Raw genomic sequence first — 25839 nt, forward strand, 5'->3', positions numbered from 1 at the left:
CCATGCTCTTTCCCTGGGTGGCCCGTTGCCTGCAGCTGGTGGGGTTCTGGGCTTGGCGGGAGCGGGAGAGACGCCCCATCGTCCCAACCAGCCTCCATCTCGGGCAGGCCCTCTGGGCTTCGGCTTCGCAGTGAGGCTTTCTTAGCATTCCTGCTCCTCCCACCGGTGGCCGCCAAACTCGGCCTTTACCTGCGGTGGGTGGAGGGTGCTGGTTTTCTGCGCCTCCCCCAGCCCCGGCAAACGCCGGTCTGAGAGCGGCCGCTGCCCCTCCCCCAGCAACAGAACTAGTTCGCTCCTACTCGTCCCCCAGGAACAATAAATCTTCCCCTGTGTCTCGAGAGCGGCAGGTCGCTTTGGCCTGTACCGCTTCTCCAGAAACAGTAAATCTTTGCCAATGTCCTGTGGTCACCTGCTGACCGGCCTGCACTGGCTTAACACTTGGGGGAGAAGGATCCCCGCGAGCTCGCGGAGCTTTAGGCTGGCTTCTCCGCAGCCACCAGTCACCCCTGCTGCAGCCAGGAGGGCTCGCCCTGATCTCCTGCGCCCCTCTTGCTCCCTCCCGTGAACACCTGGGGAAGGCTGGTGGGGAAGAGCTTTCCTCCGCGCGCAAACTCCGTGTCCGCGGCCCCGGGTCAGGACCCTGCAGTCACCCACACACCCCCACCGAGAAGGTCCTTAAAGGTGTAATGCTCTGCTGTTACCGTCTGGAATTCCTCCTTTTTCCAGCAAGTTTTCCCACATTTCCATCTGGCGCGAAAACCCACAGATTCAACAGCCAGTCCCATCCAAAGCGATACGGAAGCGCACACCTGGTCTTTAAACACGTTTAAAATCTTAGCTGGGGTACCAGGTGGTGGGTATTATAGAGGGCACAGCTTGCATGGAGCACTGGGTGTGGTGAAAAAATAATGAATACTGTTTTTCTGAAAATAAATAAATTGGAAAAAAAAAGAGAGATGTTCTCAAATATCTAAAAAAATAAAAAAAATAAAAAAAAAAAGTTAAAAAAAAAAATCTTAGCTGGGCTTTTCCTCGCTGTTTGTAGAACACCCACAGGGCTGCCGTGTTCTGCCAAAGGGAGAACGGGCGGTCTGTGTGCCCCCCTCTCCTCCTAATGGATTACCCCTCTTTGGAATTCGGTTCCCTGAATTCTTTGCAGCCTCAGCGATCTGAGGCTCAAAAATGTTGTGATTTTTTGTGTCATCCAGCTGTTTCTTGTTAGAGCGAGGGAAGCAATCTTTGCAGCTTTCTTTATCCTGAGTAGAAGTCCAAAACTGCTGGATGGTTTAGAACTTGGTGTTTTTAGGATCTCAGTTTCAGCTGGCAGAACAATTAACTCATTAGAACTAGATCCCCAATGGCCACCACCTCCCCCGCATTTAAAGGAGAATGTCACATTTTAAAAAAAATTTTCCTTTAGAAAAAAAAAAAATTCCCTTTAGAAAAAGACGGCTTTATGTTTTTTATTTTCCCCCGTGACAAAATACCCCTTAGTATCACAGGCATATTAATGGGGCAACCGAAAGTGAGATTTACGCTGTTTCAATAACAGGTAACTATTGTATTTATTAAACTCAAATGAGTTATCTGCCACATCAGGCCATTACAGTGAAGTTTACAAAGTGAAGCATGGGACACATGGGTGGCTCAGCTGGCTGAGCGTCTGAACTGGTTTCTGCTCAGGGCATGTCTCCGGTCGGGCAACGGAGACCCCAGTGGGGCTCCACACTCAGCAGGCAGTCAGCTGGAGATTCTCTCCCTCTGCCCCTCCGACGCACTCTCCCTCCCTCTCAAATAAATCAATCTTTGAGACACCTGGGTGGCTTGCTGGGATCCTTCTCCCCCAAGTCTTCATCTACCGCAGGATTAGAAAATGATAAATCTTTAGGGCTGCCTGGTGGCTCAGTGGGTTAAGCCCCTGCCTTCAGCTCAGGTCATGATCTCAGGGTCCTGGGATAGAGCCCCGCATCGGGCTCTCTGCTAGGCAGGGAGCCTGCTCCTTCCTCTTTCTCTACTTGTGATCTCTCTCTGTCAAATAAATAAAATCTTAAAAAAAAAAAAAAGAAAGAAAGAAAAGAAAACGATAAATCTTTAAAAAAGAAAAACTAGTGAAGCATGAATAGAGATGAAGAATAATACAATTTGGGAGAATTCTCTAAAGATATGTGGCTGGTGTGCTAGAGAGAAACAGGTTATAGTGCACTCAGTCATTCTGACTGCCCGCCATGTTTCAATACTCAGAATATTCTGTGTGTAAGATCTAGGTCTTTTAAGTTTTTCAATTTTATTCCTCCACGGAAGTATATTACTAAAAACAATAACAAGCAGGCCAAGTAGAAATAGCATTCAAGTTAGTTTTCCCTGGGGCTATTTTTTTTTTTAATCTAAAGCTATTTTAAGTCACAGCTTTCTCATATATCAGTTGACAAACTTACAACTGTCCTTTTTTAAAATCATAAGCCTGTTGATATCATGGGAAACTATACAAAATTAGGAGGAAGAGTATAAGGTAACCCAATGTATCTTTCATTTACCTTTAATACTTACTTAGCTATATATCCCCCACCTACTGTCCTCTCCCCATTATTTTGAAGCAAAATTTTACCAGAATTCCTCTGCCTACTTGTGATCTCTGTCAAATAAATGAAATTAAAAAAAGAAAAATGTATCGCTATGCAAAGAAATGGCCTTAATGATTTTTGTGTTAGAAACTATGGGGACAGGAGGCAACTATTCCACAAATTTTAAGGACCATCTGTTAATTACTAAAATTTTGTCTTTTTAAACAAGAACAAAGTTTGTTTTTTTTAAAAGATTATTTATTTATTTATTTATTTGACAGAGAGAGAAATCACAAGTAGGCAGAAGTAGGCAGAGAGGCAGACAGAAAGGGAGAAGCAGACTCCCTGCTGGGCAGAGAGCCTGATGTGGGGCTCGATCCCAAGACCTTGGGATCATGACTTGAGCCGAAGGCAGAGGCTTAACCCACTGAGCCACCCAGGCGCCCACAATTCTTGCTTTTAAGGAATTATGTATTTGGGGAAACAAAAACACAGCAAGAATACAGTGTAAAAAATTCTACTCAAGATGTAAAGGGAGCATTAAATAGAGGCCAATACACACAGGAGTCAACTTAATTGACTCAACACACATAGGAGAGGAAAAAGGGAGTGACCATAACAAAGATCTTTTTATACCACACTTGTGAGCTGAACTTGGTATTACTAAAGTACATGAATATAACACTGCAGGAAGATGAAATAACTATACATTATATATATATATAGTCATATACATACATACACAAATACACACACACACACATTCCTACTTAATAGACTTTAGAGAGTCTGAATTGTGAGATGGTCAGAGTGGCAAGGTGGACTGTAGAGGCAGAAAACAGTCTCGTATGACTTTGTTTTTCAACATAGTGATAAATGATGTCAGCTAGGAAAAATACAGATCATTGAGTATCTTACTGTAGACATTTTTATCTAATCTACATTTGGTACATGGTAAGATGGCACATTCCAAAAACTATTATATGCAGAGAGTAATCCTTTTCTAATCCTTTATGTCCACATGTTCCCAAGGACATCAACATTAAAGTGTTTCCCTCCTTGAGCTCAATCAAGGGATGGTATAATTTTAATGTGAATCCTTTATTGTCCTGTAAGGCCATGGCATCGCTGATTTTATGGAGAACAGGTAGTTCTCCTTTCTTCATTAGCTGTCTGCTCATTCTCTTCCACATTGAGTACAGTATCCGCAGTTATTCCTGTGTCCTGCAGGGACCAGTCACCCCCCACTTCCAGAGGGCGTCTGGGAAAGGAAGTAGACAGGCTGTATTGGGATGTGTGGTACCCAATTTTCATCATCCAGTCAAATAAGACCTAAAGGATAAAAAGTTTAGCTATCAAATACTGTGCACAGTTGTGTCTCTCTAGAACATCATGATATTTTATAATTCTTCCACTGTGAAATCATGCCTTCGGAGTAATGAAACAGAACCATCTACAGTTTACAGGAAAATAATACGCCTAGAACTGTGAGATGCAAAGTACCTTTAATACCTTTCCGAAGTTTCAGAGAAGACCTAGGGACTAAAAGCACCTACAGATAGCAGGGGCATTTAACAATTAGCAAAGCCCCAACCCTAGGAAATGGAAAGGCTATTCAATTAAAAATTATGAATAAAGTTTAGCACCTGCAAAAAAAAAAAAATTACTTCAATCAAAATCAAAGCCACTAGTCAAAAATCATTCAGGAACTTTGTTACCAGAGACATGTCCAGGCCCCAGTGACTACCTTATGATAGCCCAATTTCCAATGGGCTATTCCTATTAATTGAGAACATTTCTTGTTATGAAGATTTCCATAGTAACTGTCAAAACTTCCATTTCCTATTGCCTAAAAATGCCTGCCAAAGAACTGTTTGCTTTCTTCTTAGGAAGAAAGCTGGATACTAGAATATTCTTGGGGGAAGCTGGAGTATCAGTTACAGATAATCTCTGACTTTTACTCCTAACTACCATCCAAGAACCTACTGATATTCCATTCTTCTAGGTTATAAAGCTTCATAATCTTCCAGTATTTGGATACACTTTCTTTTATTTATTTATTTATTTATTTATTTGACAGAGAGAGATCACAAGTAGGCAGAGAGGCAGGCAGAGAGAGAGAGGAGGAAGCAGGCTCCCTGCTGAGCAGAGAGCCCGATGCGGGACTCAATCCCAGGACCCTGAGATCATGACCTGAGCCGAAGGCAGCGGCTTAACCCACTGAGCCACCCAGGCGCCCCTGGATACACTTTCATTCAACCAATCCCCATATGAACACTTATATCGTTGATCATTTGTCTTATTTTTTTTTAAGATGTTTATTTATTTATTTGTCAGAGAGAGAGCATGAACAGGGAAAGCAATGAACCAAAAGATATATTTTAAAGATTATGAGGGGTGCATGGGTGGGTTCAGTCAGCTAAGTGTCTGCCTTCGGCTCAGGCCACGATGCCGGGGTCCTGGGATGGAGCCCCTCATCGGGCTCCTTGCTCAGCGGAAAGCCTGCTTCTCCTTCTCTTTCTGCTGCTCCCCATGCTTGTACTCTCTCACTAATCTCTCTCTGAGTCAAATAAGTGAATAAAATCTTTTAAAAAAGAAAAAAAAAGGATAATATGAGTAAATTATCCCATAGGAACAGTGGCCCAATTTGTATTCACAGGAAAAACTAATGAGAATCACTGTTTTTTTCCACACACTGCCCAAAATTTTGTACTCTTTTTTTCCTTTTTTTTTTTTAAATTTTTTTTAAGATTTTATTTATTTATGAGAGAGAGAGGGAGAGAGTGAGCACAGGCAGACAGTATGGCAGGCAGAGGCAGAGGCAGAGGGAGAAGCAGTTTCCCTGCTGAGCAAATAGCCCTATGTGGGACTTGATCCCAGGACCCTGGGATCATGACCTGAGCCCAAGGCAGACACTTAATGGACTGAGCCACACAGGCGTCTCAGTACTCTTCTTTTTATTTTTGACAATCTGATAGGTACAAAATTCTGTCCCAATTTATTTTGCCCTTCTTTGATTCTAAGTGAGGCCTAACATTTTTATGTCACTTTTTTTTTCTTTAGGAAATCCTTCATTTTTTTTTTTTTTAAGATTTTATTTATTTATTTGACAGACAGAATGAGAGAGATCACAAGTAGGCTGAGAGACAGGCAGAGAGAGAGGGGAAGCAGGCTCCCTGCTGAGCAGAGAGACTGATTCAGGGCTCATCCCAAGACCCTGGGATCATGACCTGAGCCGAAGACAGAGGCTTAACCTACTGAGCCACCCAGGTGCCCTCCTTCGTGTTTTTTTGTTTTTTTAATCTGTCATTCTACTGAGTTTACCTCTTCCTTGATTAGTATACTCCCTATAAAGAAATGACTATCATATGTAGATATAAAATATTTTTTCCAAAGTTTTAACTTTCTGAATTTGTTCTTTTTCTTTTGGTAGTAAGATTTTATTTATTTCCTTGAGAGAGAGAAAGATCACAAGCTGTGGGGAAGGGCAGAGAAAAAGGGAGAAGCAGACTCCCCACCGAGCAGGGAGCTCTATGTGGGGCTCAATCCCAGGACCCTGAGATCATGACCTGAGCCAAAGGCAGACGCTTAACTGACTGAGCCACCCAGGTACCCCTGAACTTTTTCTTTACAGAATTTTGCATTTCTATGTAATCAAATCCATCAGCATTTTCCATTATAGTTCACAGCATGCTCGTCATAAAAAGCTAAATGCAACAATCATGACAGAAAACCATTTAGATATATTTCTAATACAGTGCATAGTTAAGCGCACTTAAAAATAGAAATACACCAAAATATTAGCAATTGGCCTTGGCATCAGACTGCAGATCAAATCTTTTTTCTCTCTGCTTTTCTGTTGTCCAAATTATTGCTAATGAACACAGCACTGTTTATGAGAAAAAAAACTCTATTAGAACAAAAGGAAATGACCCCTAAAGAATGATCTGAAAGTTACATATAAGCAATAGGGCGTAAGTTAATAACCAATCAAGGATAATGGGAACAAAGTTAAGACTGGCTGCTTGCTAGGGATTTGAGAGCATCGTTATCTACCCAGCTGTGAAAATGTAATTAACTAAAAAAAAAAAAAAAAACCATTTAGGGGCACCTGGGTGCCTCAGTGGGTTAAAGCCTCTGCCTTCGGCTCAGGTCATGATCCCAGGGTCCTGGGATGTAGCCCCATGTTGGTCTCTCTGCTATGTGGGGAGCCTGCTTCCTCCTCTCTCTCTCTGCCTGCCTCTGCCTACTTGTGATCTCTGTCAAATAAATAAATAAAATCTTTAAAAAAAAAAAAAATGAAAAATAGGAAAAGAACGGGATAAAAGGGGCACGCGGTGGCTCAGTTGGTTAAGTGGCTGCCTTCGGCTCAGGTCATGATCCCAGGGTGCTGGGATGGAGCCCTGCATCGGGCTCCCTGCTCAGCAGACAGTCCGCTTCTCCCCTCCCTCCGTCTCTGTCTCCCAGCTTGTGGTCTCACTCTCTCTCTATCAAATAAATAAATAAGATATTTAAAAAAAAAAAAAAAGAACTGGGGAAAAAAATGCAAAAATCACAGTTCAAAAAGATCCAGAATATGGTGAAAAAAATAATGAATACTGTTATACTGAAAATAAATAAAAAATAAATAAATTAGGGGCGCCTGGGTGGCTCAGTGGGTTAAGCGGCTGCCTTAGGCTCAGGTCATGATCTCAGGGTCCTGGAATCGAGTCCCACATCGGGCTCTCTGCTCAGCAGGGAGCCTGCTTCCTCCTCTCTCTCTCTGCCTACTTGTGATCTGTCTCTGTCAAATAAATAAATAAAATCTTTTTAAATTAATTAATTAATTTTAAAAAATCCAGAATACCTAATTATCCAAATTTCTGCAACACCGAGTACATACAAATGCCCTTGACCATCCCTGAAGGGAAACCCAGACAAGAGAGTGGTACGGCCTCCCCCACCACACGGGAGTAGACTTAGAAAATTCAACAAAAATATTTCTCAAAATACAAATGGCCTCACCTGTGAACTGCAAGACTTAAAAAATCTTCTTCTCAGGACACTCCCACTTGGACATCGGAGGGCAACAGTAACTACCTGAGGAATAAAAATGTTCAAGTAAGAATTCCAATCTGCTGCTCTTTGCGGTTCCAAAATGGCTACTCCTATGAAACATCCCTAATTCTAAACAGCTTGTGGGGGGTTTTGTAGGCATTTAGCTCTAAGAGTAGTCCGCCAACAAAAAGGTCCAGATAAAAATCACTCTACAGGGGCGTCTGGGTGGCTCAGTGGGTTAAGCCGCTGCCTTCGGCTCGGGTCATGATCCCAGGGTCCTGGGATCGAGTCCCGCATCAGGCTCTCTGCTCAGCAGGGAGCCTGCTTCCCTCTCTCTCTCTCTCTCTGACTGCCTCTCTGTCTACTTGTAATCTCTGTCTGTCAAATAAACAAATAAAATCTTTAAAAAAAAAATCACTCTACATATAAAAATGCCTCCTGAAATGGAAGAACATCTTCCTACTGACTGACATCAATGATGGTACCTTCCAGAGAGGACACCAGAAACTAGATGCTTCTGTCTAGATAATATCAAGGTTGCACAAGGGCTTCAAAATTCATCTACCAAACCAAGAAGGTCCAGTGGCACCTCAGAATCTAGAGGAGAAAAACACCGAACTGGAAGGAAACAAAAGTTCCCAAGTGACTCTATCATCGTAGGCTGTGCCCAGAGGAGTAGGTCCTAGTTGCAGGGATAAAGCTTCTGCTCCATCTGCTTTACGGATTGGGTTTCCACATCATTTCTTCCTGATTAAACAGTTAAATAGCTAAAAAGAGCCTAGAAACTGTTAGTTAATATTAAAAGTCACTTAAAAAACAGATAAGGAAGTCATTTTTTTCTCATGTTTATTAAATGATAGCTGTCAGGAAACCCTTTTTTATTTTTTAAAGATTTTGTTGATTTATTTGACAGAAATCACAAGTAGGCAGAGAGAGGCAAGCAGAGAGAAAGGGGAAAGCAGGCTCCCTGCTGAACAGAGAGGCGGATGTGGGGCTTGATCCCAGGATCCTGAGATCAGGACCTGAGCTAAAAGCAGAGTCTTAACCCACTGAGCCACCCAGGTGCCCAGGAAACCCTTTAAAAAGATTTTATTTTGCAAGAGAGCAAGAGAGAAGGAGCACAAGCTGGGGGAGGGGCAGAGGGAGGAACAGACTCCCCGCTGAGCAGGCAGCTGACCTAGCACTGGATCCCAGGACCCTGAGATCACAATCAGAGCCCAGGGCACCCAAGTGCTGGTCCTCTCATTTTTAAATTTTTACCATATTATTTAGAACTCTATGGATGGGGACGCCTGGGTGGCTCAGTTGGTTAAGCAGCTGCCTTAGGCTCAGGTCATGATCCCAGAGTCCTGGAATCGAATCCCACATAGGGCTCCTTGCTCGGTGGGGAGCCTGCTTCTCCTTCTGCCTCTGCCTCTGCCTGCCACTCTGCCTGCCTGTGCTCGCTCTCTCTGACAAATGAAAAATCTCTAAAAAAAAAAAAAATCTCTAAAAAAGAAAAAATAATAAAGAACACTATGGATGGTTATAATACTAATTAAATAACACTAAAAGAATCAAAGTATACTGCTTAAGAACTGGATTATGTTTCAGATCCCTTTCTCTATCAGAAACCCATGCAGTCTTTAGTTCTCTCGATTAGTCCATTCTGAAATGCAAGCAAGCTTTGGCCAGAACAGGAATTTCCTTACAGCTCATTATCATAGAGTCACAGCTACCCCATACACACATATATATAGTGAAAGACCCACCAATCTGTTCTGTAGGAATGATGTCATGTTTTTTAAAAACAGTAAATTCATAAAAGGTGTTCCGTTAAACCTGAGCTATATTTAATTACTTCTGTATGATAAATGGTTGTCATGGATACCAACCCGCGCTTGATGTGAAGGGAGAAGGTAGAGCGTGCAGGTCAGGACAGACACAGCGCAGACTTGAATTTGTTGGGTATAACAGAAAGGAATTAGAAGTTGTTTTTCTTTCTTTGTGTTTCTCCTGGAGGTTCGGTGTCTGGATTGCACCCTTCATTGTCTCTACTATGACTTTTGGATTTTCCTCAGATATCCGAAATCCTCAACTGAAATGTTGTGATGTGTTGATAAAAATGAGACCCTCCCGGTGGGGAGGTCACCTTTCCTCGGTAGACTCAAAACCGGTTTTTAAGGAGTCTAACCATTGCTAAGCCCTAAGACCATCAGGGCTTTCCTTTGTGGCTTTAAAGGACTTTGGGGCTTTAAAGACCCATGATCCCAGGTCATGAGAGACCCCTCTGGACCTCAGCCTGGGGACCGCAGGAAGGCAGCGGACATGGCTGTAGGACAGCTGGGCAGAGAACAGCCCAACACGGAGCAAAGGGTCAGTCGAACCCCGCCCCCCAAAACTGCAAACTGTCCTTCAACTCAAACATCTACACAGTAGCTGCATTCTTCAGTTCCTCTGTCTTAGGGGGAAAACTACAATTTGAAGTCATCTGCCTATACTGATTCTGTTTGAATAAGTAACTCCCGGGGCACCTGGGTGCCTCAGGTGGTGATCTCGGGATTCCGAGATCGAGCCCCAGGATGGGCTCCCAGCTCAGCAGGGAGGCCGCTTCTCCCTCTCCTTCTGCCTGCAGCTCTGCCTGCTTGTGCTCTGTCAAATGACTAAATAAAATCTTTAAATAAATAAATAAATAACTCCTTTGCTGAGCTCAAGTTTGGAAAAGCCCGTGTATCCTTTCTCTGCCCCACAAAGTGGGAGGGCTCTTAAAGCCCCACTATCAGCGGACAGGGGACGGACCGTGCGTGGGCTCCAAACTCCAAAACAGGACGGAGTGGAGGGGTTGGAGATGACACCACATTCAAAACTGACCTAGTTACAATGCAATCCCCTACACGCTCTGTTTTCTAAACCCAAACCGAGATAAGAGGTACTCACTTGACGTTAAACAAAACAGAAAATAATTTCCAAAGGGAAAAACATAAGCTTACTTCTTCAGCTGTTTCAGGAGGTTCTTCAGGTAGATCAAGAACCTAAAGATAAATTGGGATTTGTAAGAGGAATGTAAACATTTTGAAAGGAAAAAAGACAAAAACCAAAAAACAATGCCAGCAAGAAGAGTTCCTTTTAATACAGAGTTCAGGCATATCTAAGATTAATGAAATCTTTTAATAGATATTTATAAAAAATATGTAATACGAAAGAGCTCAATTAATAAACATTTTTGGGGAAGCAACTCTGTGCTGAACAGATGATAGTAACAGGAGGTGAGCTGACAGCTACCCATCCATGCACATGTAAGAATCTTATTTTTATGATATTCCAAGATACTGTATAAAATATATTATTTAAGGAAACAGAGGATAAATATTAACTTCAATAGACACCCCCAAATTATTTATGTGCATATGTGCATATATATCACATCTTAAGTGCATATTTTTCTTTTTTTTTTTTTTAAAGATTTTATTTATTTATTTGACAGATTTATTTATTTATTACAAGTAGGCAGAGAGGCAGGCAGAGAGAGAGAGGAGGAAGCAGGCTCCCTGCCGAGCAGAGAGCCTGATGTGGGACTCGATCCCAGGACCCTGAGATCATGACCTGAGCCGAAGGCAGCGGCTTAACCCACTGAGCCACCCAGGCGCCCCAAGTGCATATTTTTCTTGACTGGCACTTCTAAGGGACTGGATAACCACCATTCACTTTGGTTGTCTTCATGATTTACTCTGCTTTCCTATTTCTATTTAGCCATTACAAAACCAGGTGTTCAGACCATTTTCTCTCATTAAATAGTTGCCAACAATTTCCCCTTAGGTATGCTTTTTGTTTTTTAATACCGCAGACTCATGTTTTATAGAATTTTATCTAACCAGCATGAATTGCATTTTATCAAATAAACCGTTTGTTTTTCTCTGATATCAAAAGCACAGGTGATAGTCAACCAAAATTTACCATCAACTTGAGACAACTCATGTTATGGACAAAAAGCAAAGAATCCTGGATTTTAAATTAGTTCATACAGTTCATTAGATCTTTTTGAAATGCTAGAAACAGTTCAGTGACCTGATTGCCATCTTCAAGCCCCATTAAAGGACCAAGAAACCTCAGACAGAGAAGCAACACATTAGAAACTATTTTCAGGGAAAATACGGCCTCCCAGCTTTCCCTAAGAGTTAGTGCAAAGAGACCTATTTCCAACCTTTGCCACCTCCAAAAGAGTTAACTGGGGACTGAAGATATGAAAGAACAGAAGGAATAATAAATCTGAGCACTGTTCCAAAGTGAATGGTTGCTAACCCCTTTCCTAGCAAGGCCACTGAGAAAAATGACACTTGCTAAATACGGCTTAATTGTATCTTAGCAACCTGTAGGAATGTTTTGGTTAATAAACATTATATTTTTCATTTCTACCTAATCGGATTCCCTCGTCAGAAATAACTGAGTATTTTCAAAACCTATTAGCATCTTTTTTACATCTTCTTTCTGCGTGGCGTTCAGAACATTCATACCCAGCAGGAAGAGTGATTCTCAATGAAGCTGATCCCTTTGCAGGGTAGTGGGAAGACACCATCTGGATCAAAAGCCAGTCCTAATCTTCACTCACTGCGCCACCTGGCCCAGACAGCAGTATGCCTATCGCACAGGGATACGATTACATGAGTAGGCATTTAGGAATGAACCTCCTTCCGCGTGGGCTGCTCAGCAGATGGCGAGATTTTGGTTAACAGCTTAGGCAAGTTTCGTCTCTTTGCTGCTTCTCTGTTTGATGTTTTAAAAGCTGTCTGGCTCTCATCTTCCAGCACCAAATCTTCGTCACCCTAGTCAAAAAAACAACAGACTATTTCTAAATGCTCTCTATTACCAACTTTATTCTATTCACAGTGGTTCTTTCTTTTACCCCAATGGCATTTCAGTAAAAAATAGAATTTAGTTAGGGCGCCTGGCTGGCTCAGTCAGTAGAACAAGCAACTCCATCATAAGTTCAAGCCTCACATGGGGCAGGGAGCCCACTTAAAAAAAAAGGGGGGGGGATTTAGTCATTATGTGGCCCAGAAACTTAAAGTATTATCTCCTTAGACAAGAACACATAGAGCTTAACATCTTCTAGAAGCTGGTGCGCCTGGGTGGCTCAGTGGGCTAGGCATCTGTCTTCGGAAGGGGTCATGATCCCAAGGTCCTGGAATTGAGCCCTGTGACAGGCTCCCCACTCAGCAGGAAGCCTGTTTCTCCCTCTCCCTCTTCCTGCCTCTGCCCCTGCTTGTGCACTCTCTCTCTAGGTCAAATAAATAAAATCTTAAAAAAAAAAAAAAAAAAGAAAAGAAAAGAAAAGAAACTACCCTTATCCAGTTCTGGGGCTCCCTCTGATAGATATAAGGCTGGAGGGATCTTTCCATTTTAACTGATCCCCAAGTTTTTCAGTAGGATGGAAGAAAGAAGAAAACCTGGATGATAACCTTTTCTCCTTTCATTAAAGAAAGCAAGACAGTGCAAGGGATTATGCCTCAAAAGGTTGTGGAAATAGAGCATGTATGTAAAAACAGGTCTGCGTATGTGACCATGAAATACTTTCATAGCTGAACGTGGTCCTAGTATCCTGTTATATATAAACATGCTTAAGTTCTCAAATTCAAACTCTCATCTTTCTTTTGAATTAATCACTTTAGAAGGCAAAGGATTTTTTATTCCAGAAATCATAAAGATTACTTTTTGTTAATATTATCCATTAAAACTTTCTTCTGTGCAAAATAATTGCCAGATTCTCAGACACATGCTTATCTGTAACAAGTTCCTCTGAACTTCCAGTAGCAAATGATGAAATTCAGACTCAGTGGCAAGGGAAAAAAAGAGCCAAAGGTTAATTTGGCTTTACGGAAACAGAGTCAAACATAATGAGCAAAATGTAAGCTTATGGTACCAGGGAGATCTTAGTTAAGGAAAGATCTGAATTTCCTCCTATAAAATATGGTGATTAGTCAACAGTTCTCTCAAAGACTACCTTATGTTAGGGGCACCTGGGTGGCTCAGTGGGTTAAGCCTCTGCCTCAGCTAAGGTCATGATCTCAGGGTCCTGGGATCGAGCCCCGCATCCGGCTCTCTGCTTGGCAGCGAGCCTGCTTCCCCCTCTCTCTCTGCCTGCCTCTCTGCCTACTTGTGATCTCTCTCTCTGTCTAATAAATAAAATCTTAAAAAAAAAAAAAAGACTACCTTATGTTAAAGCTTATCAAGCACCTAAGTTATACGCTCTTTCGGCATCAAAAGCATTTAGCCCTTTGACACACAGATATGCTCTATGTATAATCACGATCAGTAAAGACTCCCAAAAAACAGACCATATTACTAATTTAACCTCATTTGAAAATAAAAAATTCAATATGTGATATACATTGTACGTACTTATCCATTGCACACAATATACACCAATTGCATATACATAATAGCCAAACTCAAAATATGGAGGGAGGATATTTTCTAACCCCAAGCTTATGGCCATTGCTCAACTTCCAGGTTTCACCCGTCATCTGATAAAAGCGTTCTTCCAGTTTTTTCAGCTTCATTTCCTGGTGAGGTTTTAGAACCTTCTCTATGTATCTGCTGGCCTGTTCAAAAAAAAAAGAGGCATTGTTATTATGCCATTCCTAAGATTTTATGTTGTCTATAAAGTAATAAATAGGAACCAGGAGAAGAAATTGTATTCTCATACTAACTCAATTTTGCCCAAAAAGCAGCAGCCTCCACTTCAACAACACTCTCTACAAATCTGCATTCATACGTAATGCTGATAAAAAACAAATGTTCTATATTTATGCTTATTTGGGAGTCTGCCTCTATCCCTTTAGTGTGTTTTCATTTCTTTTTCCTTTTTTTTTTTTCCAGTAAAGTTTATTTTTTAAGTAATCTCTATACCCAACGTGGGGCTCAAACTCATGACCCTGAGATCAAGAGCTGCGCGCTCCACCAACTGAGCCTGCCAGGCACCCCTGTCCTGCATTTTCAGCGCTATGAAAACTTACTAGGAGCTAGAGATGTAAAGATGCCTAGGATGGGATCCTTGACTTCTAGGAGCTTTGACTCAGAACGGTTTGTTGAAAGCATGCCCAACACATGGAGTTGCTTGGAAGAGCGTTCACTGAATAGCTTAATCACAGTAAAGTTGAACATTATCTTTGGAATTAAAATGAAAAATAGAGACTAAAAGAGAGAGAGAAACAGGAATTTCAAAAATCACACTGGAATTTTTAGGTTAACGGTGCAATATTTCAAAATTCTAGGGATTTTTAATCTGTTCTTTGCCAAATCAAACTATCAACCAAGTATCAGAAGAGAAAAATCACCATTTTACAATGCCAAGCCTCAAAAATTTTACTTATCAGCAGGTACATATCTGCAAAAGTCCGGTCCTTCACCATCCACATACATAGACTATACAGAGACACTAATTATCTTTTGTCCAAAGAGAGAACTTCAATGGGTTAAAGACTTCTGCCAAACAAAAGAATCCTAACTTTACAGACCTTTAGGAATTACAGACACCGGGGCGCCTGGGTGGCTCAGTGGGTTAAGCCGCTGCCTTCGGCTCAGGTCATGATCTCAGGGTCCTGGGATCAAGTCCTGCATCGGGCTCTCTGCTCAGCAGGGGGCCTGCTTCCCTTCCTCTCTCTCTGCCTGCCTCTCTGCCTACTTGTGATCTCTCTCTGTCAAATAAATAAATAAAATCTTTAAAAAAAAAAAAAAGGAATTACAGACACTGGTTAACAGATAGTTGGCATGTAGATGTCCCTATAATTTACTAATTATCAAGCAACGCTTTACAATTAATAGTCACTTCTACTGGAAATAACATGATACAGGTCAAATATTTACAAGAGAATTTCTTACGAAAGATCTTGCAAGGACACTTTTATTGTTCTAAATTCAGATTAGGGTTGTTACAAATGTAGTAATCTCCCATCTCCCAACAAATACAGAGGCTTTTACTCTTGTGACTTGTTTTCAGCCTTCACTTGTTTACTTTAAAAGGAGTTATTTGTTCACCAGAAGAACAAGTTGTTTAGAAGCTGAAACATATTGATAACAAGTTGAAAACAAGTTGGTAGCTTTCATAATATTAGTGCCCTTGTACCAAAATATTAGTGCCCTTGTTTGTTAAAACAAACAAATTAAATAAATAAAGAAATAGTTTTATGTTTTTAATATTTATTTATTTATTTGTTTGTTTATTTTAAAATATTTTATTTATTTACTTGACAGACAGAGGTCACCAGTAGGCAGAGAGGCAGGCAGAGAGAGAGAGGAGAAAGCAGGTTCCCCGCTGAGCAGAGAGCCCGATGTGGGGCTTGATCCCAGGACCCTGGGATCATGACCCGAGCTGAAGGCAGAGGCTTTAACCCACTGAGCCACCCAGGCTCCCCTATGTTTTTAATATTTAGATGAAAGTCCACATGAGTCCCTGCTTTCACAAAGATTTTGTTAATGATCAATCTGGCAACTGCCTCGGTCTGACAGTTCAAGGTCAAGAAATAAGTGTAAAATGATCATCCACAGTAAATGGAATTCCTAGCTATCAAACACAATCTTGAATAGGTTACAGCAATGCTCTGAGCAGTGCTCAGAGGGAAAGTTATACTTGTAAACATCTAATTAAAAATGATCTTAAATGAAGAAGTTAACTTTATACCTTAAAAAACTGTAAAAAGAACAAACTAAACAAAGAATAGAACAGAAAAACAACCAGAACCAAAATTGGTTCTTCAAGAAGATCAACAAAACTGACAAACCTTTAACCTGATGAAGAAAAAGAGAAGACAAATAATTAAAATCAGAAATGTGAGGATATTACTACCAGCCTTACAGAAATAAAAAGGATTAGAAAAACAGTATTAGAACAATTGTAGACCATCACATCAGAAAACCAAAATAAAATAGACAAATTCCTAGAAACACAAATTGCCTAAACTGATTCAAGAAGAAATAGGAGGGGCGCCTGGGTGGCTCAGTGGGTTAAAGCCTCTGCCTTCGGCTCAGGTCATATTCCCGGGGTCCTGGGATGGAGCCCCATGTCAGGCTCTCTGCTCAGCAGGGAGCCTGCTTCCCCGCCTCTCTCTCTGCCTGCCTCTCTGCCTACTTGTGATCTCTCTTTCTCTCTGTCAAATAAATAAATAAAGAAGAGGAAATAGGAAATCTCAACAGAAAATATTGAATCAGTAATTAAAAACCTCCCCAAAAAGAAGAGCAGGACTAGATGGATTCACAAGTGAATCCTTATCAAACCTTTAAAGAAGAGTTATTAACACTGATCCTATTGATATTCCAAAAAATAAAGAGGTGAGAACAATTTCTAATTAATTCCATGAGGTCAACATCATCCTCACACCAAAGACAGGGAAGGACACTACAAGAAAAGTACAGACCCGAAGGCAGCGGCTTAACCCACTGAGCCACCCAGGCTGCCTTCGGCTCGGGTCGTGATCTCGGGGTCCTGGGATCGAGTCCCGCGTCGGGCTCTCTGCTAGGCGGGGAACCTGCTTCCTCCTCTCTCTCTGCCTGCCTCTCTGCCTACTTGTGATCTCTCTCTGTCAAATAAATAAATAAAATCTTTAAAAAAAAAAAAGAAAAGAAAAGTACAGACCAGTATCTCTTATAAATATAGGTGCAACAAATTCTAGCAAACTGAATCCAATAGCATACTAAACGGGTTATATGCTAGCTAAGTATTATTTACCCCAAGAAAATAGTTCAGTGGTTCCTCAAAAAGTTAAAAATAGAATTACTATATAACCCAGGAATTCCACTCCTATGTATGTACCCAAAAGAACTGAAAACAGGTACTCAAAGACTTGTGTCCAAATATTCATAGTGGCACTATTCATAATAGCTAAATGGTGGAAACCTAAATGTCAATCAGCAAATGAATAGATAAACAAATTTGATATATCCATATAATGAAATATTATTCACCCACAGAAAGGACTGAGGTATTGATACCTGTGTATGGATGAACCCCAGAAAACATTATGCTAAGTCAAAGCAGACAAACACAGAGGTCATATGTTATAGGATTCCATTCATATGAAATGTCCAGAATAGATAAATTCATACAAATAGAAAGCACAGGTGCCTGGGTGGCTCAGTCGGTTGGGTGGCCAACTCTGGATTTCAGCTTGGGTCAGTCTTGGGGTCCTGGGATTGATCCCTGCATTGGGCTCTGCACTCAGTGGCACTCAGTGGGGAGTCTGCATTTTTCCTCTCTCTGTCAAATAAATAAAGAAAATGTTTTGGAACTAGACAGAGGTAACAGTTGCACAACACTGTGACTGTTCTAAATGCCACTGAACTGTACATTTTAAATTGTTTTTTTTAATTTGGTAATTTTAGGTCATGTGAATTTGACCTCAATAATTTAAAAAATCTAAGCACAGACATAGAAAGCAATAGACCTCAATTTTAAATGCCCCAGATAGGGGCACCTGGGTGGCTCAGTGGGTTAAGCCTCTGCCTTTGGCCCAGGTCATGATCCCAGGGTCCTGGGATCGAGCCCCGAGTCGGGATCTCTGCTCAGCAGGGAGCCTGCTTTCCTTCCTCTCTCTCTGCCTGCCTCTCTGCCTACTTGTGATCTCTGTCTGTCAAATAAATAAATAAAATCTTTAAAAATAACTAAATAAATAAATGCCCCAGATATTCTGTATTCTCTCTATATATACTCTCTAAAAATTATACTTTACCTTTTCACCCTGAGCCTCTTGTTGTTTTTTTCTGACAAGTTTTTGTTTTTCCTCATTCTTCTCTTCTTCTTCTAAGACAGCAAAACATAAAAGTGCTTTTTAATTCCCAAATATGATAAACTGAATGCTCTTTTCTCTGAAAACAGTCTGTAGATAACATTTCAAGAGAGACAACCCTTCAAAAAACAGACTGTAATTTTTGAAATAATGAAAATGAGATATATGCAGATAGTTCAAACAAAGAAATCCACAAGTAAAATCTATAAGAAAAGGTCTATTCTGAAACAAAAGTTCTTTCACATGTATTGATATTTTATGTATAGTTTGGGTGAGGAGGCTTCAAGAATGATTATGGGAGGGGCGCCTGGGTGGCTCAGTGGGTTAAAGCCTCTGCCTTAGGCTTGGGTCATGATCTCAGGGTTCTGGGATCAAGCCCCGCATTGGCTCTCTGCTCAGCGGGGAGCCTGCTTCCTCCTCTCTCTGCCTGCCTGCCTGTCTGCCTACTTCTGATCTCTCTGTCAAATAAATAAATAAAATATTAAGAAAAAAATAAATGCAACATGCCTAGACTCTGAAGCTGGGGTGTGTTTGGCAATTCCGATGATTGAACCAATATTAGGTTATTAGCCACTGAACTGCAAGAGAAACGATTTTTGCTGTTATATGACCTTTTTCATTCTGGGTATACTAAATTAGTTACTTTAAGTGGAGCCCAACATGGGCTTGACTTCACAAGGCTGAGATCAAGACCTAAGCTGATATCAAGAATGGTAGCTTAACGGACTGACTGACCCAGGCGCCTATACCAAGTTTCATTTAAATTAATTTAACTGTATTCCCTTGAGGAATTATCCATATTTTTGGAAAATATATCCATTAACCTGCCTGGCTCTTTAAATAGGAACACTCCTTTCTGTCAACTACCTTCTCTCCTGGCATTAAGTGTTTCCTCAGATTTATGAAGGAAAGATTAGGGTAGCAGCAAAGCACACAGGAAATCAGAAGGCCTAGTCTGGCCACTAACTTGCTATGTGATGAATCAGACTTAGTGATCTTAAGACTCCCTCCTGACTCTGAAACAAAGAGTATAGCTTCTAAATAAATCAATAACAGGTGATTAAGGAGCTTTAATTTTTTTTTTTTTTTTAAGTAGGCTCCATGCACAATGTGGGGCTTGAACTCACGACCCTAAGATCAAGAGTTACATGCTCTACTGACTGAGCCAACCAGGAGTCTCAAGGGGCTGTTATCCTTAAAGCCCCTGAGCTTTTGATACATTTCATCATACAAATCTTTACAAAATACGGAGGATTAAAATTTGGGGAAGACAAAGTATATAGACAAGCTTATTTTTTACTCATTTGAAGAAAGTCTGACAATTAAGCACTTTATACTTTTTTTTTTTTTAAGATTTTATTTATTTATTTGACAGACAGAGGTCACAAGCAGGCAGAGAGGCAGGCAGAGAGAGGGGGAAGCAGACTCCCCACCAAGCAGAGAGCCCGATGTGGGGCTCGATCCCAGGACCTCCAAGATCATGACCCAAGTCGAAGGCAGAGGCTTTAACCCACTGAGCCACCCAGGGGCCCTAGCACTTTATACAGTCTTAATTACTTCTTTTTTAAAAAAATTATTTATTTGAGAGAGACAGAGATAGCGAGAGAGAGAGAACAAGCGGGGGACAGAGAGAAAGAGAAGCAGAGTCCCCACTGAGCAGGGAGGCTGACGTGGGGCTCGATCTCAGGACCCCAGGATCATGAACTGAGCCGAAGACAGACGCTTAACCAAATGAGCCACTTTTGACATTGTTAAGAGCTTTTAAGAGTTAAAAGTAAAACTTCTTACTTCTCAAAATAAGAAGTCCGGTTTCCTAAAGTTAAGAGTAAGCGGTATGTAAAGGAAAACTGACAAAGTGAAATGAAAGATAAATTAGGTTGAAAAACCTTTATGAAGTAATGGTAGATACAATTACTATTTGTTTAATAGTTTATAAACTGAAAGCACCAAAGAACAATTAAACTGCATGAATGGGACGCCTGGGTGGCTCAGTTGGTTAAGCAGCTGCCTTCGGCTCAGGTCATGATCCCAGCGTCCTGGGATCGAGTCCCACATCGGGCTCCTTGCTCGGCGGGGAGCCTGCTTCTCCCTCTGCCTCCGTCTGCCTGTGCTCGCTCTCTCTCCCTCTCTGTCTGACAAATAAATAAAATAAAATTAAAAAAAAAAAATAAACTGCATGATTTGGGGTGCCCGGCTGGCTCAGTTGGTTAAAAGTCTGCCTTCTGGCTCAGGTCATGACTGCAGCCAGGGTCCTAGATTTGAGCCTTGAGTCCAAGTATCCCTCTCCTTCAGCCGCTGCCTGCTGACTCATGCTCTCTCTCTCAAATACATATGTAAAATCTTAAAAAAAAAAAAAAATCTTTAAAAAAAATAAACTGCACAATTTTAAATTAGAGAATTTGCAATGTATCAACATAGAAATGGTATCATTTCAAATGCATGTATAAGGACAATGTACAATTTCAAATAAAATGTTGGATATGGGGGTGCCTGGGTGGGTGTATTTGGTGGAGTGTCAGACTCTTGGTTTCAGTTCAGGTAGTGATCTTGGGGTCATGGGATCCAGCCCTGTGTAGAGCTCCATGCTCAAGGAGGAGTCTGCTTGAGATTCTCCCTCCCTCTGCCCCTCCCCCACTTATGTGCAGGCACGAGTGGTCTCTCCGTCTGTCTCTCTCTCTCCCTCTTGCTAAAAATATATAAAGAAATCTTTTTTTAAAAATGGGGATTTATAGTCCATTAAAAATCAAGACAAAAGTTGTAATGATGACTCTACCTTGAAATTGCACATCACCAATTAACAGTAAGTAGTTCTTACTATGCAAAGTTCTAGAATCAATAAAGAAACTTGAGTAGAAAATTATAAAAGGGTAGCATAAATAATAAACTTACCTTTCAGATACACTTGGGACGATTTAAATGAATTAAGCCATGAGGTAGTCACAGAAATAATTAAGGTAAGAAGAGCAAGCAGTAAGAAAATCCGACCACACAGCAAAACTAGATCTTTAACGCCTTATAAAGGTTAAAAAGAAAAAAAAAGTACAATTAAAATTCAAAACACTTTTCTTGAAACTAATAATAAATAGCAAGGCATTAAAATAATTTAGAGTGGTATAGTAAAAGTTAATTTATGCAACTGTCTTGTGATTTTTTTTCATACAGTCTCCTTTGTGACCTAAAATCATGATGGTTGTCATTGCCAGAACGAGTTTTCAGAAAACAATTTTAGAATAGCTTTTGTCTCAGGAATATATGTATAATTCAAGTGACTGGCTACATCATAAACAGTATGACTATCAATAATGAATAAATTCTGGTTTCCCTCCATCCAGAGAAGGAAAGGAAATTATCCCACCAGGAATTAAATTGTCACAGTATCATCTTGTCAAATTCTCATTCTATTTAAAAACAGTCATTCTGAAACATGAAATTCATATTTCTCATAAATTATACAACTGTATACTTCTCTACTTCTGAATATTTATTCCATCATTTGCAAATAAAATTACTATATACATACATGTTCACCTAGAAATAAGTAAAAATTCAGTATTTCGTCTTATTTTAAGAATAAAGATGAAAATTAGATGAGCAAAAATGTAACAAATACCTGTATTTTATGTAACATTATTTGCTAATAGTGAGAGAACAAATACAAAGTTGGGTTAAAAATGCTTTCTATGCTTCCCCCTCTCTCTCTCTGCCTGCCTCTCTGCCTACTTGTGATCTCTGTCAAATAAATAAAATCTTTAAAAAGAAAAAATGCTTTCTTACCTCCAAGAGTTTTTAGTTTGGTAGTTCTCAAAAGTTACCAGGCATAATCAGGGCAGGTAATCAGTCCAATTAAAGATTAAAGAAGGAATTATATATACATACTTAAATATTTCTTTCTTTCTTGAAGTATAGTTGACCACACTTGTAATAAATATTTCATTTATTTTAATTAATTAAAAAAAATTTTTGTTTAAGTAATATCTGTACTCAATGTGGGGCTCAAACTCACAACCTGGAGATGGAGAGCCACACATTCTTCGGACTGAATAGGCCAGGTGCATAAATATTTCATTTTTAACTCAAAACTGATATATATGTTTCCTTTTAAAAAATAGCAACTTAACGTTGTTTAAAGAAATACTTGTTTTGGGACACCTGGATAGCTCAGTTGGTTTGGCTCAGGTCATGATCTCAGAGGGTCCTGGGGTCTGGGGATTGAGTCCTACATCAGGCTCCCTCCTCAGTAGGGATTCTGCTTCTCCCTCTCTCCACCCTTCACCCTGCTGGTGCACTCTTGTGCTTGCTTTCCCTCTCTCAAATAAATAAATGAAATATTTTTTAAAAAAAGAAAGAAATACTGTTTTGTTTTGCCTCACAGTCCTCCAACTTTTGCCAGCATTAGCTGTTGACCCAAGTGTTGTTCAAAACAACACCTAACTAAACCTAGGGTATAACAAAAGTAATTTAATACCTACAGCACTGGTATTTAGAGAAACCACTCAGGTATGGGATTTATGTTCCATTATGCTGCTTTTTGTTCTAACAAGCAAGCAATTTGCAAATGTCATATGGGAATATAAAAGAACTAGATATGTGTGCACATCTTTGAAGTAAAAAAAAAATATTAAATTGATTTTTTTGGTACTTATTCTCAAGAGCCCACGTACAAGGCACTTCAAAGAATAATAAATGTGAGGAAGCAGCATTAATATATTTAGCTGTAAGTACCAGTAAAAATGGCAATGAAGGCTTTTACATCCTAGAAAAAGATAGGAGTCATTTTTTCAGTGTCTGTCCAAAAATACAACCCAGGTGAATGAACAGGTCTGGGATTTCTAATTTTCCAGCCAGGAATTCAATTAGCTGCTCCGGCTGAGTATTAGTGTCTGTAAGTACTGCTCCATGTAATCACCCCTGCAGCCATTGCACGGGGACATATGGTTTGTAAAATAGACTTAACTACTATTACTGGATATTTGGAGGATGAGTATCAAGAAAATAAAGTAGGGGCACCTGGCTGGCTCAGTCAGTAGAGCATGTGACTCTGTTTGAGCACACTGGGTGTTGAAATTACCTAAATTAAAAGAAACCCAAGTAAACCACCATCAGTTCACAAATGACAGAGGTTTCTAGCAGAAAGGAGTTAAAACTCAAAAACTGTATTTTCCTAAGAGCTGATTATGTGAGGAGATTTCCTGCTGCAACCACCTTCTCATTGACTAGTGACTGAAATGTTAAGTACATGGGGCTCAGTCATTAAGCATCTGCCTTTGGATCAGGTCATGATCCCACCATCCTGGGATCATGCCTGCGCCCTCCTCATCGGGAAATGTGCTTCTCCCTCTCCCTCTGCCCCTGCTTGTGTTCCCTCTCTCACTCTCTCTCTGTCAAACAAATAAATAAAATTTAAAAAAGAAAAACCGTTAAGTGCGAAGTAGAAGAGAGTCTAAATTAACAGAGGTGGATACTGTAAATGCAAGGGAGCGGTAAATTCAAGAATAGGTAAGTGTGAGGCGCCTGGGTGGCTCAGTGGGTTAAGCCGCTGCCTTCGGCTCAGGTCATGATCTCGGGGTCCTGGGATGAGTCCCGCATCGGGCTCTCTGCTCGGCGGGGAGCCTGCTTCCCTCTCTCTCTCTGCCTGCCTCTCCATCTACTTGTGATTTCTCTCTGTCAAATAAATACATTAAAAAAATCTTAAAAAAAAAAAGAATAGCTAAGTGTGAATTTAACATTTCCTTATGTAATTTGGATAAAGGTCTTTTGTTAGATTCCAATACAGCCTGAGTAGGAGGTTTCTAGAGGGCTCTGCAGATTTTTTTTTTAAAAGCATTTTATTTTAAGTTCTTATTTTCAGCAACACTTCTAGGTACCTGACTTCTGGGGGCTGGGGAGATGGAGAAGAAATATACAAAGCTAGGTTTTATCATGGTCTCTAACTTAAAAACTGAACACACGGAGGGAGACATGCATGTAAACCCATGACTAACATATCCCAAAATGGACTGACTCTCAAGTCCATTTTCCTCTCAGTTTTCCCTTTATCACTGGCACTATCCACTACCAAGGGTTGTCCAACTTCACATGTAGGAGTCATTCTTGAATCCCTCCTTTCCATAAATCCATCCACAAATCCCGTTGATTCCACTTTGTAAATATTCTAAGTCTGTGCACATTTCATCGACTATCCTACTCCAGGCCATCATCACTACTTGCCTACTTCAAGAGCCTCACTTGCTTCACTGCTTCCACTACAGTCTCCTTCCAAAACATTCTCCACATAATCCACTGACTGACTATCCAGTTATGCCCACGCCTAGCGCAGGGCTTGAACGCACAACCCTAAGATTGAGTCGCATGCTCCGCTGACTGAGCTAGCCGGACTCTCCTCCAGGGACTCAAAGCCTTAGGGACGCGCTCAACCTCCGCTAAGTCTGTTTTCTCAAGTATAAAATGAGGATTGTAACAGTAACCACCTCCATAGTTATAATACAGATTGGATGAGATAACAGAGTTAGGCTTTTAACAGGTGCTCAGTGAATGTTATTATCTCGAGAAACTCTCCCCCTAAGTCTCCTTGATTCATGAACAGTGATGTTCACCCTTTCCTCTGACACGTCACAATTCCCTTTGTCTAGAATGTTTTTGGCTCTGACTCCGTATCATTTCCTTAAATTCCACGGAAGGCCTACATCACACCACCCTATTTCCTTGTGAGCGTTCAAAACAATCTGCAAGTAGTGTCTATGTATGTTCCTGTGCTTTCTGCCAGCTCTCCCCTTGCACGCAAAACTGGAAGGCCACCTTCTCCGCCAAAAACAGCCAGCTACCCCCAGCGCCCCGGGAGTCTCGCTCCCCGGAGACTTGGCGCCGGAAGAGAGAGAGGCGGGCGCGATGCAGCCTGGGAATTGTAGTCCACGCCGCCCGTAGAGGCGGCGGCCTCGAGACAGGAATTCGACGCAACATTCGTGGGAAGGTTATGCGGTTGTAAGCGCCAGAAGGAAAAAGCCAACACTTACCTAGATCGGGGATCCCACGCCGGAGCTCCAGACACAAGAGGGGGAGAGCAGAGAGGAGGAAAACCCCAATGACCCCACGAGAAGCCATGCTGGCAGAAGCTCAGCGTCCGGGGGAGCCCCGCCCCTTCCGGTTGCGCCTTCCTTCGAGCGACGGTGTGGATCCCTTCCCAAGGGACGGTTTTTCGGGGACAGCTAGGTTCTGAAGCTGGGTCGTTGGTTCGACTGATATCGCCCCTGTTTTCGAACTCATAATCTGTAGTCTTATATCAGAAGAAATGCAGGTCACCTCCCCACGTCACATGTTGTACAGAGAGATGGTCTGTCTGGCAGCCCCCCTAGCCAAATCCTGTGAAAGCAAAGCTTGGGCGCTGGCTGCAGCTCCCTGGCGAAAGGGCCCGCAGCGCTCGTCCCTTCGGCTGCTGGACTCTGGGAGCTGTGAAAAAGAACTCTCGAAAGTAAAATGTACTGGAAGAG

The 25839-nt window shown here is 41.2% G+C and overlaps 1 protein-coding gene across 3 annotated transcripts; it reads right to left on the reverse strand.

Moving 5' to 3' along the window:
- Positions 1-3643: 3643 nt before the first annotated feature.
- On the reverse strand, positions 3644-25479 carry UBXN8 (UBX domain protein 8). Of its 3 annotated transcripts, none has more exons than XM_044225433.1 (8): positions 25366-25479; positions 21245-21367; positions 18299-18366; positions 14054-14176; positions 12260-12397; positions 10568-10609; positions 7566-7640; positions 3644-3893 (listed from the first exon to the last, which is right to left on the reverse strand). In XM_044225433.1, the coding sequence occupies exons 1-8, from the start codon at positions 25451-25453 to the stop codon at positions 3696-3698; spliced, it is 855 nt and encodes a 284-aa protein (XP_044081368.1). In that variant the 5' UTR covers positions 25454-25479; the 3' UTR covers positions 3644-3695. The 3 variants fall into 3 exon arrangements, with proteins under 3 accessions (XP_044081368.1, XP_044081367.1, XP_044081369.1); XM_044225432.1 differs by having other exon boundaries at positions 18299-18369; XM_044225434.1 differs by lacking the exon at positions 12260-12397 and having other exon boundaries at positions 18299-18369.
- Positions 25480-25839: the final 360 nt, after the last annotated feature.

The sequence above is a fragment of the Neovison vison genome, chromosome 11 (assembly GCF_020171115.1).
Source record: "Neovison vison isolate M4711 chromosome 11, ASM_NN_V1, whole genome shotgun sequence".
NCBI classification, from domain to species: Eukaryota; Metazoa; Chordata; class Mammalia; order Carnivora; family Mustelidae; genus Neogale; species Neogale vison.